General features: G+C 37.0%; 1 protein-coding gene and 1 long non-coding RNA gene across 8 annotated transcripts in view; one reads left to right on the top strand and one right to left on the bottom strand.

Moving 5' to 3' along the window:
• Positions 1-510: 510 nt before the first annotated feature.
• Positions 511-13275, top strand: part of LOC122084254 (probable LRR receptor-like serine/threonine-protein kinase At5g63710) — a 38949-nt gene continuing 26184 nt past the window's right edge. The window contains exons 1-8 of one of the 7 annotated variants that reach the window (XM_042652355.1): positions 2606-2723; positions 3042-3235; positions 3330-3546; positions 7142-7274; positions 7459-7530; positions 11283-11426; positions 11665-11739; positions 11855-11920. In XM_042652355.1, the coding sequence (XP_042508289.1) occupies positions 11335-11426; positions 11665-11739; positions 11855-11920 (233 nt within the window). In that variant the 5' untranslated portion in view covers positions 2606-2723; positions 3042-3235; positions 3330-3546; ... (1 more) ...; positions 7459-7530; positions 11283-11334. Of the gene's footprint in view, positions 649-994; positions 1026-2546; positions 2724-3041; positions 3547-7141; positions 7275-7458; positions 7531-11282; positions 11427-11664; positions 11740-11854; positions 11921-13275 lie in introns of those variants that run through there. The other 6 variants (XM_042652351.1, XM_042652349.1, XM_042652350.1 and 3 more) reach the window with 6 other exon arrangements.
• The window catches only part of LOC122084255, a 42700-nt gene continuing 31061 nt past the window's right edge, over positions 1637-13275 (bottom strand). Inside the window, exon 3 of the long non-coding RNA XR_006141855.1 lies at positions 1637-1899. This is a non-coding gene — a long non-coding RNA (uncharacterized LOC122084255). The remainder of the gene's footprint in view (positions 1900-13275) is intronic.

Here is a 13275-nt window from a genome sequence, read left to right on the forward strand (position 1 = left end):
GGCATTATTAGTCTATTTGGTTGTTCCCCACTTATCCTCTGCCCAAAGATCATAGGAAACTATAAAAGTGAAACCCACTTAGTGGTGGAATTGGAAATGGCTGAAGATGATGTTGCTGTTGTAAGATTTGCCTTTGCTTCTCAGAATCTCAATTAGAGAAGAAAATATTCTCTTTCTTCCAAATTGCATTCCACCATTAAAGCAGTGAAGACTGATAATGGTGAATTAGTGGTCCCATGGAATAATGATAATTATGGCTACAACCTTTATGAGATGTGATTTGACTGGAGAAGCTTCTTCTTAGTTGCATTTAAGATAATCTAAAGTAAAGAAAAGCAAAAAAAATAACAATAAAAATAAATAAATAAGTAAAAATAAAAATATCAACCCAACAAGCCAGGTGGGTGGCTGGATTCTCATTCTATCAGCCAAGTAGCTAAAAGCACATTGGCCATTCAGAATTTATTTTTTATTTTTTTTATTTTTAATCCTGGAATGGCCTGCGGGCCCAAAGACAATACTTAGAAGAAGTCATTATAGATAGTGACCTTGAGGATAATGAAGCTCTCCCCCTCCTCTTATCCTCCTTCATCCTCCTTATTGATCTCAAATCATCACATTGGATTGCAACAGCCATGGCTGGTCGAGGTAAGCTACTTCTTGGAATTTAGTTGATTTATTTGGTTTTGGTTTGATTGGAGAAGTTGAAGAATCTTTACTACTAATGGCAGATTAAATTTTTTTTTTCTCTTTCTTTTAATAACTTGATTTTACTTTGGATGGTTTTTTCACAAGAACATACAAGGTTGCTTGAGTTCATCTGTGTGTGTGTGTATGTCCAGGAGATAAATTGAAGGATTGTTTAATGCAAAATTTTCTGCTGTGCACTTCTAGTTCATGTGTTCTAGCTTATGATTCCATAATTCATGAGAGATTTAATTAAAGGTCCAGGTTCATGTAGTTTTCTTACAACTTGGTGCTTAGCTAAAAGCTCTTGAAGGTTTCATACATGTGTTTGGGAAATGGTAAAATATCCTTTTGAATTCTTGTTTCAATTTTCAAATCAGGAATTTGAGAGAAGCTTAGGGTTGCTGCTTGTCTTGTTACTAAATCCAGAAGGTTGACTACAACAAAAACGTAGTTATTCGCCCTCTGGCAATTGTCCTACGAAATCTATAGTTATTTTTCCCATGGCCTGGAAGCTATTGGGCTGATAAAGCCCCAACTTCCTGTTGGATGGCTTCGAGTGCTACATAGAGCACACACAACCCATCTCCAGGAATGCACCCTAAGGGAAAGTTCCTGAGTCAGTCAATTCAAATCAATGACAGCACAATCAAATAAAACAAGAGCACTATACGCTCCCTACACATTCCCGACTCTGTTTAGACACTTGGCTTACAAGTGTTATGTTATATTAACTGGGGAAATAAAAGGGTGTTGGCCTAGAGTGACTAATAACTTTTTCCTATTGGACAAAAAAATATCTTTACATTTCTATTTTATTTGTTTATTTATTTATTTATCTTTTTTGTTTAAAGTGACAATTATCTCATTTGGCTAATACATTTTTCTGAACACCATGCACTACAGAGCTTGGTTATACTCAAGCTGGTACTTATGTAACACAACTTGGTTTCCGAAACCTTATTTCTACTGCATTTACTATTTTTTCAATGTCTTTGTTCTCTAAAAGCATCTGAGTAATAATTTTGTTTACTAGTGTTAATCAGGCATTTGTTACTTAAGATAAGGCGAAGAACATCTACGGATGTATCACATACGTCAAACCTCCAAATTGTCTAACTTCACTATCTTCAAGAGACAAAGCATCCTTGGTTGCCAATTCATAGTTTGATCATCAGAACCTCCCTTCTTACATGCTAAGCTAGAATCATCCTGTCACATTGAATAGGGGAAACCAGGAAAGAAAATGGCAGAAAGATTAGTTACTCAGCACTACCTATGGATCAAAATTGAAAGAAACAAAAACTCAAAGCCTTTTTCTTCAAATTTACTAAGAGAAACATCTTAACAAAAAATTAGAGATGATAATTCCAATATTACCATGTAATAGAATTCAATAAATCAGTGCTATCAGTACAAAAACAGTAACTCCATGAACCAAGGTCATCCAACAAGCCAGTGCCATAAATGGGATTAATGATAAACTAAAGGGGGCAGTTTCTTGGCCCTATGGACGTTGGATGGAAATAAGAGAGAGGAAACACTTTCCTAAGCTCAAGGTGGAAATATTTTCTGTGATTGTGTCTTAAGTAGTACATTAATATTTTTTTTTTGGGATAAAGTTTAGGGCATAAAATTGTTGCCTGCGGTCAGTGCACTGCAATCTTGCACTCAAGTTATCAATATTTAGAGACTGGTTCACTGTAGCTGTTCTACTACTGATAATCTTTTCTACACCCTTTTACACAATAGATGGCTGTTTTCGTTAGTGAAAAGATGAATCATAATTTGATAAGTCAAATTATCAATTATTTCTCATCTTCGGAGATTTCATTGAAAAAATTCATGCTTTCCTGTAGAATTATCAAAGAGAGGAGAAAGAAGTAAGATTCTGCTGGGAGAATTCTTGGAAGGAAATAGTTTGGCATTCCACATCTTTTGCCGCCAGCAGATCCTCGTAAAGTTAATAGCAATCTGGATTATACTTCTTCAATTGGCATCTTTTGCTCATACGTCTGGGAAACCTGATTATGAAGGTATCAAGATATCCTGGTACTTGAAATATCTGGATTGCTTCTTAATTTGGCATTGGGTAATTTGGAGCATGCCTGCTGGACAGTTGGCTTTATTTTATTAGATATTATGGATATGGACTATAGAGATTTTTTTTATCTGTGTGTCTAAGTTTGTGAAGGTCATGCTTTTATTATTCTGGATAACAAGTAATCCTAAAACAGTTAAGCTGCATCTTCAATTTTTAAGCATTTAATAGTGAATCCTTTCTCCTCAGCAGCTTAGAACTGTGCTAGTCATCTTAACCATATGGAAAAATGTTTGCTGCTATATCACTGCAGGCTGCGAAGTTGGCAGTGGCAGGGGATTTTCTATTTGGAATGAAAAATCCAAACCATCCAAATTTTAGAGGATCAATTGTAGCTCTGTTAGTGTGTGGAATACTTGTTTGTTGTGACGTACTAGTTTCTTATGGGGATACTTTTGTAAGGCCAGGCATTTCAGGAACTTTACTTTATTATTTACTGGATCAAAGGTGAATCAATCTTCCATTTTTCTGCCATAACTGGTTCTTTCTCTTTTCTTCTCTTCTTCTTTCCTCTCCTGACTTGGAGTTTCATATCAACCAGAACCAGCTGGATTTTGAAACTTGGTATCAGAGACAGCTGGTTTGGGAGCAGTCAATGGGAGTTTTCCTCTTCCTCCAAGCCTCTGAACCCTAAAGTTAAAGAGCAGGTCCAACGGCTGCAATAACATGGAAGGATTCTAATCTGGATTCAAGAACTTCACCAGAAGCAACTGGAGATAGAGTTAGGAGCTGTCAGAGACAAATCGACGGAGAACTTGGTATGAATTGTGTTACCACTAGATCTAAAAACAGCCTGGTATCTCTCTCTGATCTGAGACTTGTTGAGCTGCATACCAAGTCTCCCTAGGTTTCCTACAGGCCCTTTCTCAAATATATACAACCTCTGTCTGAGACACTAGGACACCGTTTGATTTTGTTTCTGCTGTTTCTGTGTCTAGAAACAGCAAAAACGGTTATTTCCGTTTCTGTGCTAAGAAACATTTTTTGGAATTGCAAAAAGGTGTTTGATTTTTCTGTTTCCCGAAACGTTTTCAACAGTGTAGTCGGGTCCAAGACACGAGTGAAAGCACAATGTTGTAGGTATGCAACTCACGAGTGAAGGCATGACGTTGGAGTTTTAGGAATGCTTCGTGGAGATGAGCTTCAGAAGGATGAAGCAATCTGAAACTATGAGCTTCGCACATCCACGTTGGAATCACCGCATCTGGATAGTGAGAAGTTTCAACAATGGGTTGGGGTTGGGGTTGGGGTTGGGGTGGGGGGTAGGTCGAGTGAAGTATTGGGTTTTTCATAATTTTTGTCCCTCCCACTTGCTTTTAGAAACAGAAAAACAAGTTTGACTTGTTTCTCCCTTCCTGTTTTTAGACATCAGAAATAAGCATTAATTTCTATTTCTATTTCTATTTCCAAAAAACAAGTGAAATTAAACAGAAAAAGCAAACATTTTTTAGGTGTTTTTCTGTTTCTGAACACAAAAAAAAGGAAAAACAGCAAACATTTTTTAGGTGTTTTTCTGTTTCTGAACACAGCTGGATGGATATTGATTCTGATCATTGCCTCATGATGTTTGATGCCTAATGGTTGCATTAGATTTGGTTCTTGTCTTGGAATATATACGTGTTGAAATTTCATCATGATTGTAATGTTCCTTAATATCTGAAATTAATTCTTCTGTTGTTGGGAAGAAGTTTGGTTTGAGCGTGGACTCCCATCTGGTTAGGGTATTTGACCAGCTTCCTTAGTTTTTTGTGAACAATATCAAAGGCTAGCGGTTCAATGGAATTCTCAGCTGTTGGTACTAGCGGTAGTAACCCCAACGTTGTTACTATGGAAAATATAAAATGCTTAGATATCTATTATTGAGTTAGACAATACCAACTCATTGGATTGGACACATTTTGTGAAATAATCCTTAAGAAGCGGTGAGAAGTTAGGATACTCAACTGGTGACATCAAAGATCCGAGTCCTAGTGATCTAGCATATCAAAAATGGGAGACAAAAAACTCTATGATGATGGCATGGCTGAAATTTTCCATGAAACAAGAAACTAGTAGGGGTTAATGCATAAATCAACGGCAAAGGAAATATGGGCAAGGATTAAGTATCGGTATCGGTATCGGTCGCTATATCAGTCGACTAAATTTCATATAAAAATCAGAGAGTATCATATTGTATCAGAGATATGCTAAGATACATTAAAGTTATGCACATAAATGGATAGGAAACACATTTTTATGGACTTTTGCATTTAAAAAAAAAAAATGTATCATGCATAAAAACTACAATTGAGAACACTGTACTGAGAGACAAGTGTATTCAATTGAAATTGTTCAAAAAGATGAGGTTTCTTACATGTAGTGATGGTATATTGTCGATTTTCTAAGAAATTTTAAAATCTATGAGCAAATTGATGCAATAGTTCATGTTTGATGCAATGTTTTAATTTGTTTTACCTAAATCTACTCAAACACAGCAAAAAAAAAGTAAAACAAACTTAATTGTTTGATGTTGCCATCTAGCTTTTTATAAAAAAATATTAGTAGAACACTGCAAAAGGGATAGTAGTAACTCAATCATGACATGAGACACAACGTTCAATTTTGTGGAAGGATCAACAAACTTATCTTATCGCAAGGACAAACAACATTAAATAGAAACGATGGCACTGGTTGTCATTATGATTCTTATAGAAATTAAGAATTAAAAGGAATGGAGAAATCAAACGGAAGACAATTATCTGGATGCAAGACTCTGTAGATGTAAACTGGAAGAGATGATCAATATGAGGATGCCATAATTCATGACAAGGAGGATATGAAAGAATGGTAAATCAAGATTGTGAAATTTGTTGGGTAAAAGTAAATTTTGGAAACTTAAGTATTGCAATGAGAAGAACAAACTCTGTTTCGAAAGTGAAATGGATTCCATAGATACGTATCGGTGAGTATCGATGAGGATTGATTGCGTATAGGTGAGTATCGATGAGAATCGGTTTGACACGGTTCAAAACAAACCGATACGCATGTAATTCAATTGTTTGGGGCACAATTCTACATATCAAGAGTATCGGAGCGAATCATACCAATTGTTTGGGGCAGAATTGTTTGAGATCCATTAGTATGATCGGAAACAGTAACAATATCATTGGGGAAAACAAAAACCTAAGATTCTTCTTAGTCAAATGGCAACTTCATGGTCTCCAAAGATTGACTTTGGCCTCAAAATCATCCCACTGGTTTATGTACAAATCAACTCTAGCTTCAATATCATCCCACTTGATATGTACAATTCATTGTTCATTTTAGAAACTGAATGCTAGGGGCTATATGTAGGATATGTCCACTCTACTCCTTTCCACACTGAATGCTAGGGACTTTGGAGTTCAAAGGGGACTTCCAGTGACATTTTACAAAATGAGCAATGGAATCTGGAAGTTGTAGACAGGATATGCTTACTCTATTCCTCCCCAACAGGAAGCTTCTTACCGGATTTCAACACCCACCTTATGGAGAAACTTACTAAGAATGTCCAGCATAACTTTGAAGAGGAAGAGAATTAATGCATATTTCTGTAAAACCTTCAGCATTAAAAAAGTTTGATGATAAAGAAAATATGATGATGAAATGCATGTATTGACCCACTTTCTTTGTCTAAAGGCAAAAATTATTTAGGAGTGACTGAGGAGCTTCAGTCAATACAAATATTTGTTTCTTCAAATCTCATAATTTTTTAACCAGCCCTTTTAGACCAACTTCGTTTTCTCCCCAACACTTCCATTTTCAACACCAAGCCAAACATGTCTCTAAGTTACCAAGGAAGTATCTTAGAAATACTCTACATATGTTGCTGTCAAGCTTATCTCGCTAAAAGCTCATTCTTTTCAATATTTCACAAACTCAACATTCGTTCTTTTGGGTAAAAATAAATTCCTACTAACTCATCAGGAACTTAAAGATGTCACTCATCACAATATTTTGAAACTCTTGAAAAGAAAAGTGGAGAAAAATCCTGAATGTGAATTAATTTGCATCTAAATGTTAATGAATCAGGCTTTTAATACTAGTCCTCCTAAATGTTTACCTACTATTATTCCTTTTTCTGTATTTGAGCATTAAAAGCGGGCTCATGATAATTTGTCCATGTGAGTTAATGTAGTTCATTTTCTTGCCCTTAGATCAATTATCATACTGAAAGGTTTATTATTCAACTATACCATGCAATTGATAAATTTTACCTTTCACAACCATCCCTTTTGGAAGCTTTGAAGATTCTGTCTGTTCATCGTAAAGCTCTTTTGTTAAAGAATGTATAACTGGCCTGACACGTAGGTTTATTTTCTGTTCATATTTTAGTTGAAGCTTTAATTGAGATTCTCAAGGCTCTAGATGACACCAATAAAAGAATTACAGATTGGAGTCCCTCTTTAGTGTCACCATGCTATGGCTGGACTAGTGTCACTTGCAGAAATGAGCATGTCATAATCCTGTAAGTGTTGCGTTTTGCGTTTTCATTGATTTATTATTCATTTTCTATTTCAGTGGTGAATCAGTGAGCTTTCCAATGTCATGCGCTGTCTTTGTCCCTTTTGATGTTTGTTTGGTAGTTCTTTCAGGGTTTTCAGTTGCTATATCTTTTACAGTACATTTAGTCTGTGAATCCTCCTCTGCAGGAGTCTAGCATCAAATGGATTTTCAGGAACCCTTTCACCTTCGATTACCAAACTGAAGTTTCTGGTTAGCTTGTAAGTTCTACTCTTGATATAATCTCACTTCCTACATCGTTAGTCAACATCACCATATTCATTATGCAACTACAATGTTCTTTTATTTTACATGTAGTTTGCCTTAAGAGAGAAAATAAAGTTTTTGACATGCAGAAGTGAGCCCATTAAGCTATTTGTGTGGATTTGTGCCAAGGAACTGGGTTCAGAATCCGTCTTCATTTAGTAACAAGTAACAGCCACTCTGTTTCCTCCTCAATGGATGACTAACTAACTAACTAACTAACTAACTAACTAACTACCTATATGAATGAATAAATAAATAAATAAATAGATAAACAAAATGATTATATTTAAAAAAAATACATCACAACTTACTGCTTCCTTTAGATTTGGAGAATTTCAATGGAGCATCTAATATGCACACAGATTACATTACATTTTAAGACCTAAAGCATAATAATTAGGTTAAGATTTTATTTTATTTTATTTTTCGGGGGGGGGGGGGGGGGTTGTCAACTGGTAGTGTCTTTTTTCTTCTATTTTTTAGGCAATAGAGTACTGATTTCAGTATGTTTTGGTATAGAAAGCACAAGAACTACAATACTGCAGTGAACTAAAAAGCTTTTTTGTTTTTGCTGTTAATAAAAGCACATTTTTTTGTAAAATTCACCAACATCAATGGATGTCAACTACAATACACCTTTTGGTTTTAGGATTCCACTCCATAATATCTAATGCAAATATCGGTTTGAATTATTTGCCAATCTTATGCCTTATCATCGAGGATCATTGGTTCCTTTCCTTCCATAAAACCAATGAAATGGAAAAAAAGGAGTTAATCATTATAATACAGTAGATTTTAGATATAGAGGTATTTTAGGCCACGAGTAAAAACCATCTCCAGCTCTGAAAGTACAATATTGCCTTACGAACTTCGCAATCTCACATTGCAGGTGGACATACTCACCACAGGGCAGTATGCCAGTAACTTCTGTATATAGAGGCATCTTAATATGTTGGCAGTAACTAGTTAGGGAAGGAACATGTTATCAGTGGGAATACTAGACTTTATATTGGTAGACACCACATGGTCTGGAAAGTAATGTAGAAATTGTTTGCTTGAGCTTGAACTTTCTTGGAGGTTGTCACCTGAAAGCATAGTTCTAAAGACTGAAAGTTCGGAAATTTTGGCCCAAATCTCGAAAATTTCTGAAATTTCTAGCAATCACCCAGGAAAAAAATACCTTGTTTCAACCAGGTTTCAGAAATTTCAACCTAAATTTCGGTTTAAACCCAAGATTTAGAACCATGCTTCAAAGTAAACAAACCATTATTCTAACCCCACCAAAATCATCCTCGCCCTGAACTACAGCTGGAAAAAATTTGTAGAGGAAGCCACTGCCACCATAGTAAAAGAAGAAGAAGAAGAAAAAGGAGCAGTAGTAGCCGCAGAAGCTGGACCTGTAGCCAGAAATGCAACGCCCATTCCGATGCAACCACCGCTGCTGCCTCTGCCTGAAGAAGAAGTAGTAGTAGCAGCAAGCAACTGTCGGATCTGTTGCTGGAAATGCAACAGCCACCACGTATGCCACCTCTGCTGAAAGAAGAAGAAGAAGGAGAAGGAAGGAGGCCAAAAATGTCCTGGTCTGAAAATGAGGAGATCCATGAAGACTTATGATTCAGAATACATGGCCCTAAATTTGAGTCAAATGGTATGGAAAGTTGAGTTGAATGGGTACACATTAATTATACATGAGCCAAAATTTGTTTGGGTTGACATAGTGAGGAAAGGATGGGTGCTTGCAATTTAAATAGAAGATAAGGTGTAATGGTTAGAAAGGATTTCTCCAACTAACCCCAAATTGTAGGGATAATGCTTAGTTGATTTGGATTTTCTCCCCCATTACTATCAGTCACTCCCTGAATTTTAAGCAAATCCAACTTCACATATTCTGTGACCACATGTTTCTTGATTGGCCCAATTTTCTGCCCCTTAAGCACTGCCAATCCTCTCATGGTTTCAGCATCTCATAATTTCTTTTCCTTTGCTTGATTTGCCTTCATCAAATTGCACTTCATGGACACATTTATATTCAGTGTATCTACTAGCCATTGATCTAATCTAGTGCCTCTTCTCTGTCCATCTCCTGTATAACCAACTTCATCTTTCTTGAAGATATAATAAGTGTGTACCAACCTCTAATCAAAAAAACTGGTAAGGCTCTACCAGAAAAAACAAATGACCATAACCCAGTAAAAGTCCCACTTTTGCAGGGCCCCACGAAGGGTTAATTGGAAACACTCCTAACCTTCCGAATTTGCACAAAGTGGCCACTCTCATGTAATCACATTATAAAAATATGGTTAATAACTTAGACGCCCCCTGTACTATAGCCCGATTGCTTGACAACCCCAAAAGTTTGAAAAGTTTACTTGGACACCACTAGCATTTTAGACTTATTACAACTAGCCCCCATCCATTAGACTGTTTAGTGACGACGTCATGGTTGGGGAAAATCCTAAATGCCCAAACTACCCTTTAACGGTAGTGAATAGACCATTTTACCATTTAACGAAAAAAATCCCAACCCTCCCACAAACCCTTGTTGAAATGTTCCAGGTCAAAAAATCCCAAAGAATCCGAGTTGGAACTAGATCCATGACACACAGCTTGAGCTCTTCTACCATTAAAAAGGGCTTGGACCTGCTTGAATTCAAGTTCATTTCAACTAGTTTTCAGCTCAATTTATCAACATGACAACATTGGGCCTAATGGATTCAAGCAAAATAGGAAGGTAGGGAAATCCCTTCACCCACTACTTAAATCGATTTAGATTTTTTTAATTTGATAACTCATAAGGGTAAAATGGTCTTTTCATTCAGCCAATAACAGCAGACTAACACCATCAGGTTTCATGGGGCTTCAAGTAATAGTTTCAAAATTTTGGTATCTCAAGCGATCTGGATAGCACAGGGGGTGTCCAAGTAATTAACCCTAAAAATATTTTCAAGAATTGAGTTTATGCTAATTACTCTTCGAATGTGAGTAATAGCCTAATTATAAGTGATCGGAGAATTTTTTATTCCACAACTGTCAAGGCACCGCCTAGGCATCCCAGATCTTTCTTGGGTCCATGGTGACAACACACCTTGTTGACACTACACATGTTTACGTTGACTCATGTTTATTGCTTTGTTCTTCGATGAATTTGCTTATATTATATCCTATACTTAGTTTATTATACGTTGAATTTTCAAATTAGGTCATTACTACTTTAATAGCGTAGTTATATTATATTGCATTGATATGACCGCCATGTTTCATATAAACATAATTATATAAAATCATCATTGCTTCATTATATAGTCATATATTGCACGCCTAGGTGGGTGCCTTGTTGCTTAGGCGCCCTTCCACGCCTTGGGTCACTTAGTCGCCTTGACAACTATGATTTATTCCTTGTGTATGTATTCAGCGAGTCATTTTGAAGTCAAAATATTCTGATATACATTTAGAGTCCCCATAATTCATTTTTCTGGTTATCCTCTTGAGACATTTTACTCTTTTGTGCTGATGGTAAACCAGTTTTGGTGCCTCCATGGCATCTCTGTGATTATATGGATAGAATAAAAGGTATCCAAGTTAAAACAAATGTAGATTACTTGAGTCTCTGTTATTGGTTCATTTCCCCAAGGGATGAAGCTACATTCTGCGTGGTGAATATTGAATATTTAGAGAAGCATCATAACTAGCACCTACTTTTGTACAGGGAATTACAGAATAATCATCTATCAGGTGTGTTACCTGATTACCTTGGCAGAATGGAACAGCTGCAGTACCTAAATCTTGGCAATAATAGTTTCACTGGGTCAATACCTGATTCTTGGAGTCAACTTTCCAACCTTAAACATCTGTAAGATTGCTTCACTTCTTGCACAATTAATCTTTCTGATGCTCCTCAGATAGTCTTTATCTCATCGCTATATACCATACTCTCATGAATTTAAACTTAATCAAATCTTGTCATCATGTTATTCTGATAATTTTGGAAGTCTCCTTTTCCAAGGGACATGACAGTTTGTCTCAATGAAAACCTAATCATTAATGTGCTCTTGTAGTCTCCTTTTGTCTAAAATGTAAACCATTTGAAGCAGGATAATAAATGGAAATAAGTTGAGTGGGCCTATTCCTGCCTCAATCACAAATATTACAGGATTATTGGAACTGTAAGGAACCACTGAAAATCCTCTGATGTTGCTATCACTTTTTATTTCTACTTTCAGAGGTTTCCCCATTCTACTCCTCATTATTCATTCTAATTATGAGTTTTACTGTGTACAGTGATCTTTCATCCAACGGCATTAGTGGGAAAATTCAACCAGAACTGCTTAAAGTTCCAAACTTCAAGTAAGTCACTTACAGAGTCTTCAGATCTTCGGATCTTGGTTCATTTTCACTAACCTATGATGTTGTAGCTTTTTGTTTCGTAATTTTTCTAGTACGGACAAGTGCATGAGGGAAATGATTCTACATGCTGCACAAGTTCAATCCTTAAGAGTATCATGTTTTACTATATCTAATAAATAAGAAAAAAGGATAAGGAAATCGTAAGGAGTTTCCTTAGGCTAGGAAGGATGAAGTAGGGGGGGAAATGAGTCCAATTCAGTTAACAGAAGAGGATAAGTCAGACTACAAGTAACACTGGTTAGGGATTATGGATAGAGGACAAAATGAAAAAAATGAAGCCCTATTTAGTTAACAGGAGGGGACTTTAATGTCGTCAGACATGCCCATGAGAAGGATGCCTCCCAGGTGCCTTTTCAAGTTGGCTCCCTCCCTTTGGGGGGGGGGGGGGGGGGGGGGGATGGGGAGGAGACTTTAATGTTGTCAGACATGCCCATGAGAAGCTTGGAGGCTCCCCAATCAATCCCACTTTTGTTGATGCTTTTAATTCTTGTCTAAAAGATACCAGTTTAAATGATCACAGATGGTCTGGTATCAAGTTTACCTGACAATTTGACATAACAAAAGGACTGGTGACAATCAAATCTCTTGTAAGCTTGACAGAGTTCTAGCCAATGAAGCTTGGCTTTCTGGCTTTCCTCCTCCCATGCTACTTTCAATCTTCCAGGCATCTCTGACCATAGTCCCATCTCCTCTTCATCCAACCTCACATTTTCTTCGGCCCTAAGCGCTTCAAATTCTTCAATATGTGGGCCCAAGACATTGGTTTTCTCCCAGTTGTCAAGGCAGCTTGGGATAAGCTTGCCCAATCCTTCTCCTCCCCCCTCATCTCCTTCGCCCGAAAGCTTAAGAATGTCAAATCTGCCTTAAAAGATTAGAACTCGTCCACCTTTGGCATCATTTCCTCCCGTCTCCTCTTGTAGGAGTAAGCTGGACTACATCCAAATCTGTCTTCAATCTGACCACCTCAACCCCTCTCTTGCATCCGAGGAGAAGATGCTCTCCCTGGAGCTCTCCTCCCTTCTTGCTCAAGAAGAGAGCTTTCTCAAGCAGAAAAATCGCATCAAATGGCTTGAGCTTGGGGGCTCAAACTCTTCCTATTTCCACAAATACATAAAAGCTAGAACCAACTCCAACTCTATCCCTCAGCTTTCTGTGAGAGATGGGTCTCTTCTTATCAACCCGGATGACATTAAGGCTAAGGCCTTCTTAATTCTCTGACCTATTCTGTCCCCATCTTTCCCCTCCCCTATCCCCTCCATCCCCTTGCTTCTTGTTAAAAGTATGGCGTGAGAAAG

The sequence above is a fragment of the Macadamia integrifolia genome, chromosome 7 (assembly GCF_013358625.1).
Source record: "Macadamia integrifolia cultivar HAES 741 chromosome 7, SCU_Mint_v3, whole genome shotgun sequence".
Classification (NCBI taxonomy): Eukaryota; Viridiplantae; Streptophyta; class Magnoliopsida; order Proteales; family Proteaceae; genus Macadamia; species Macadamia integrifolia.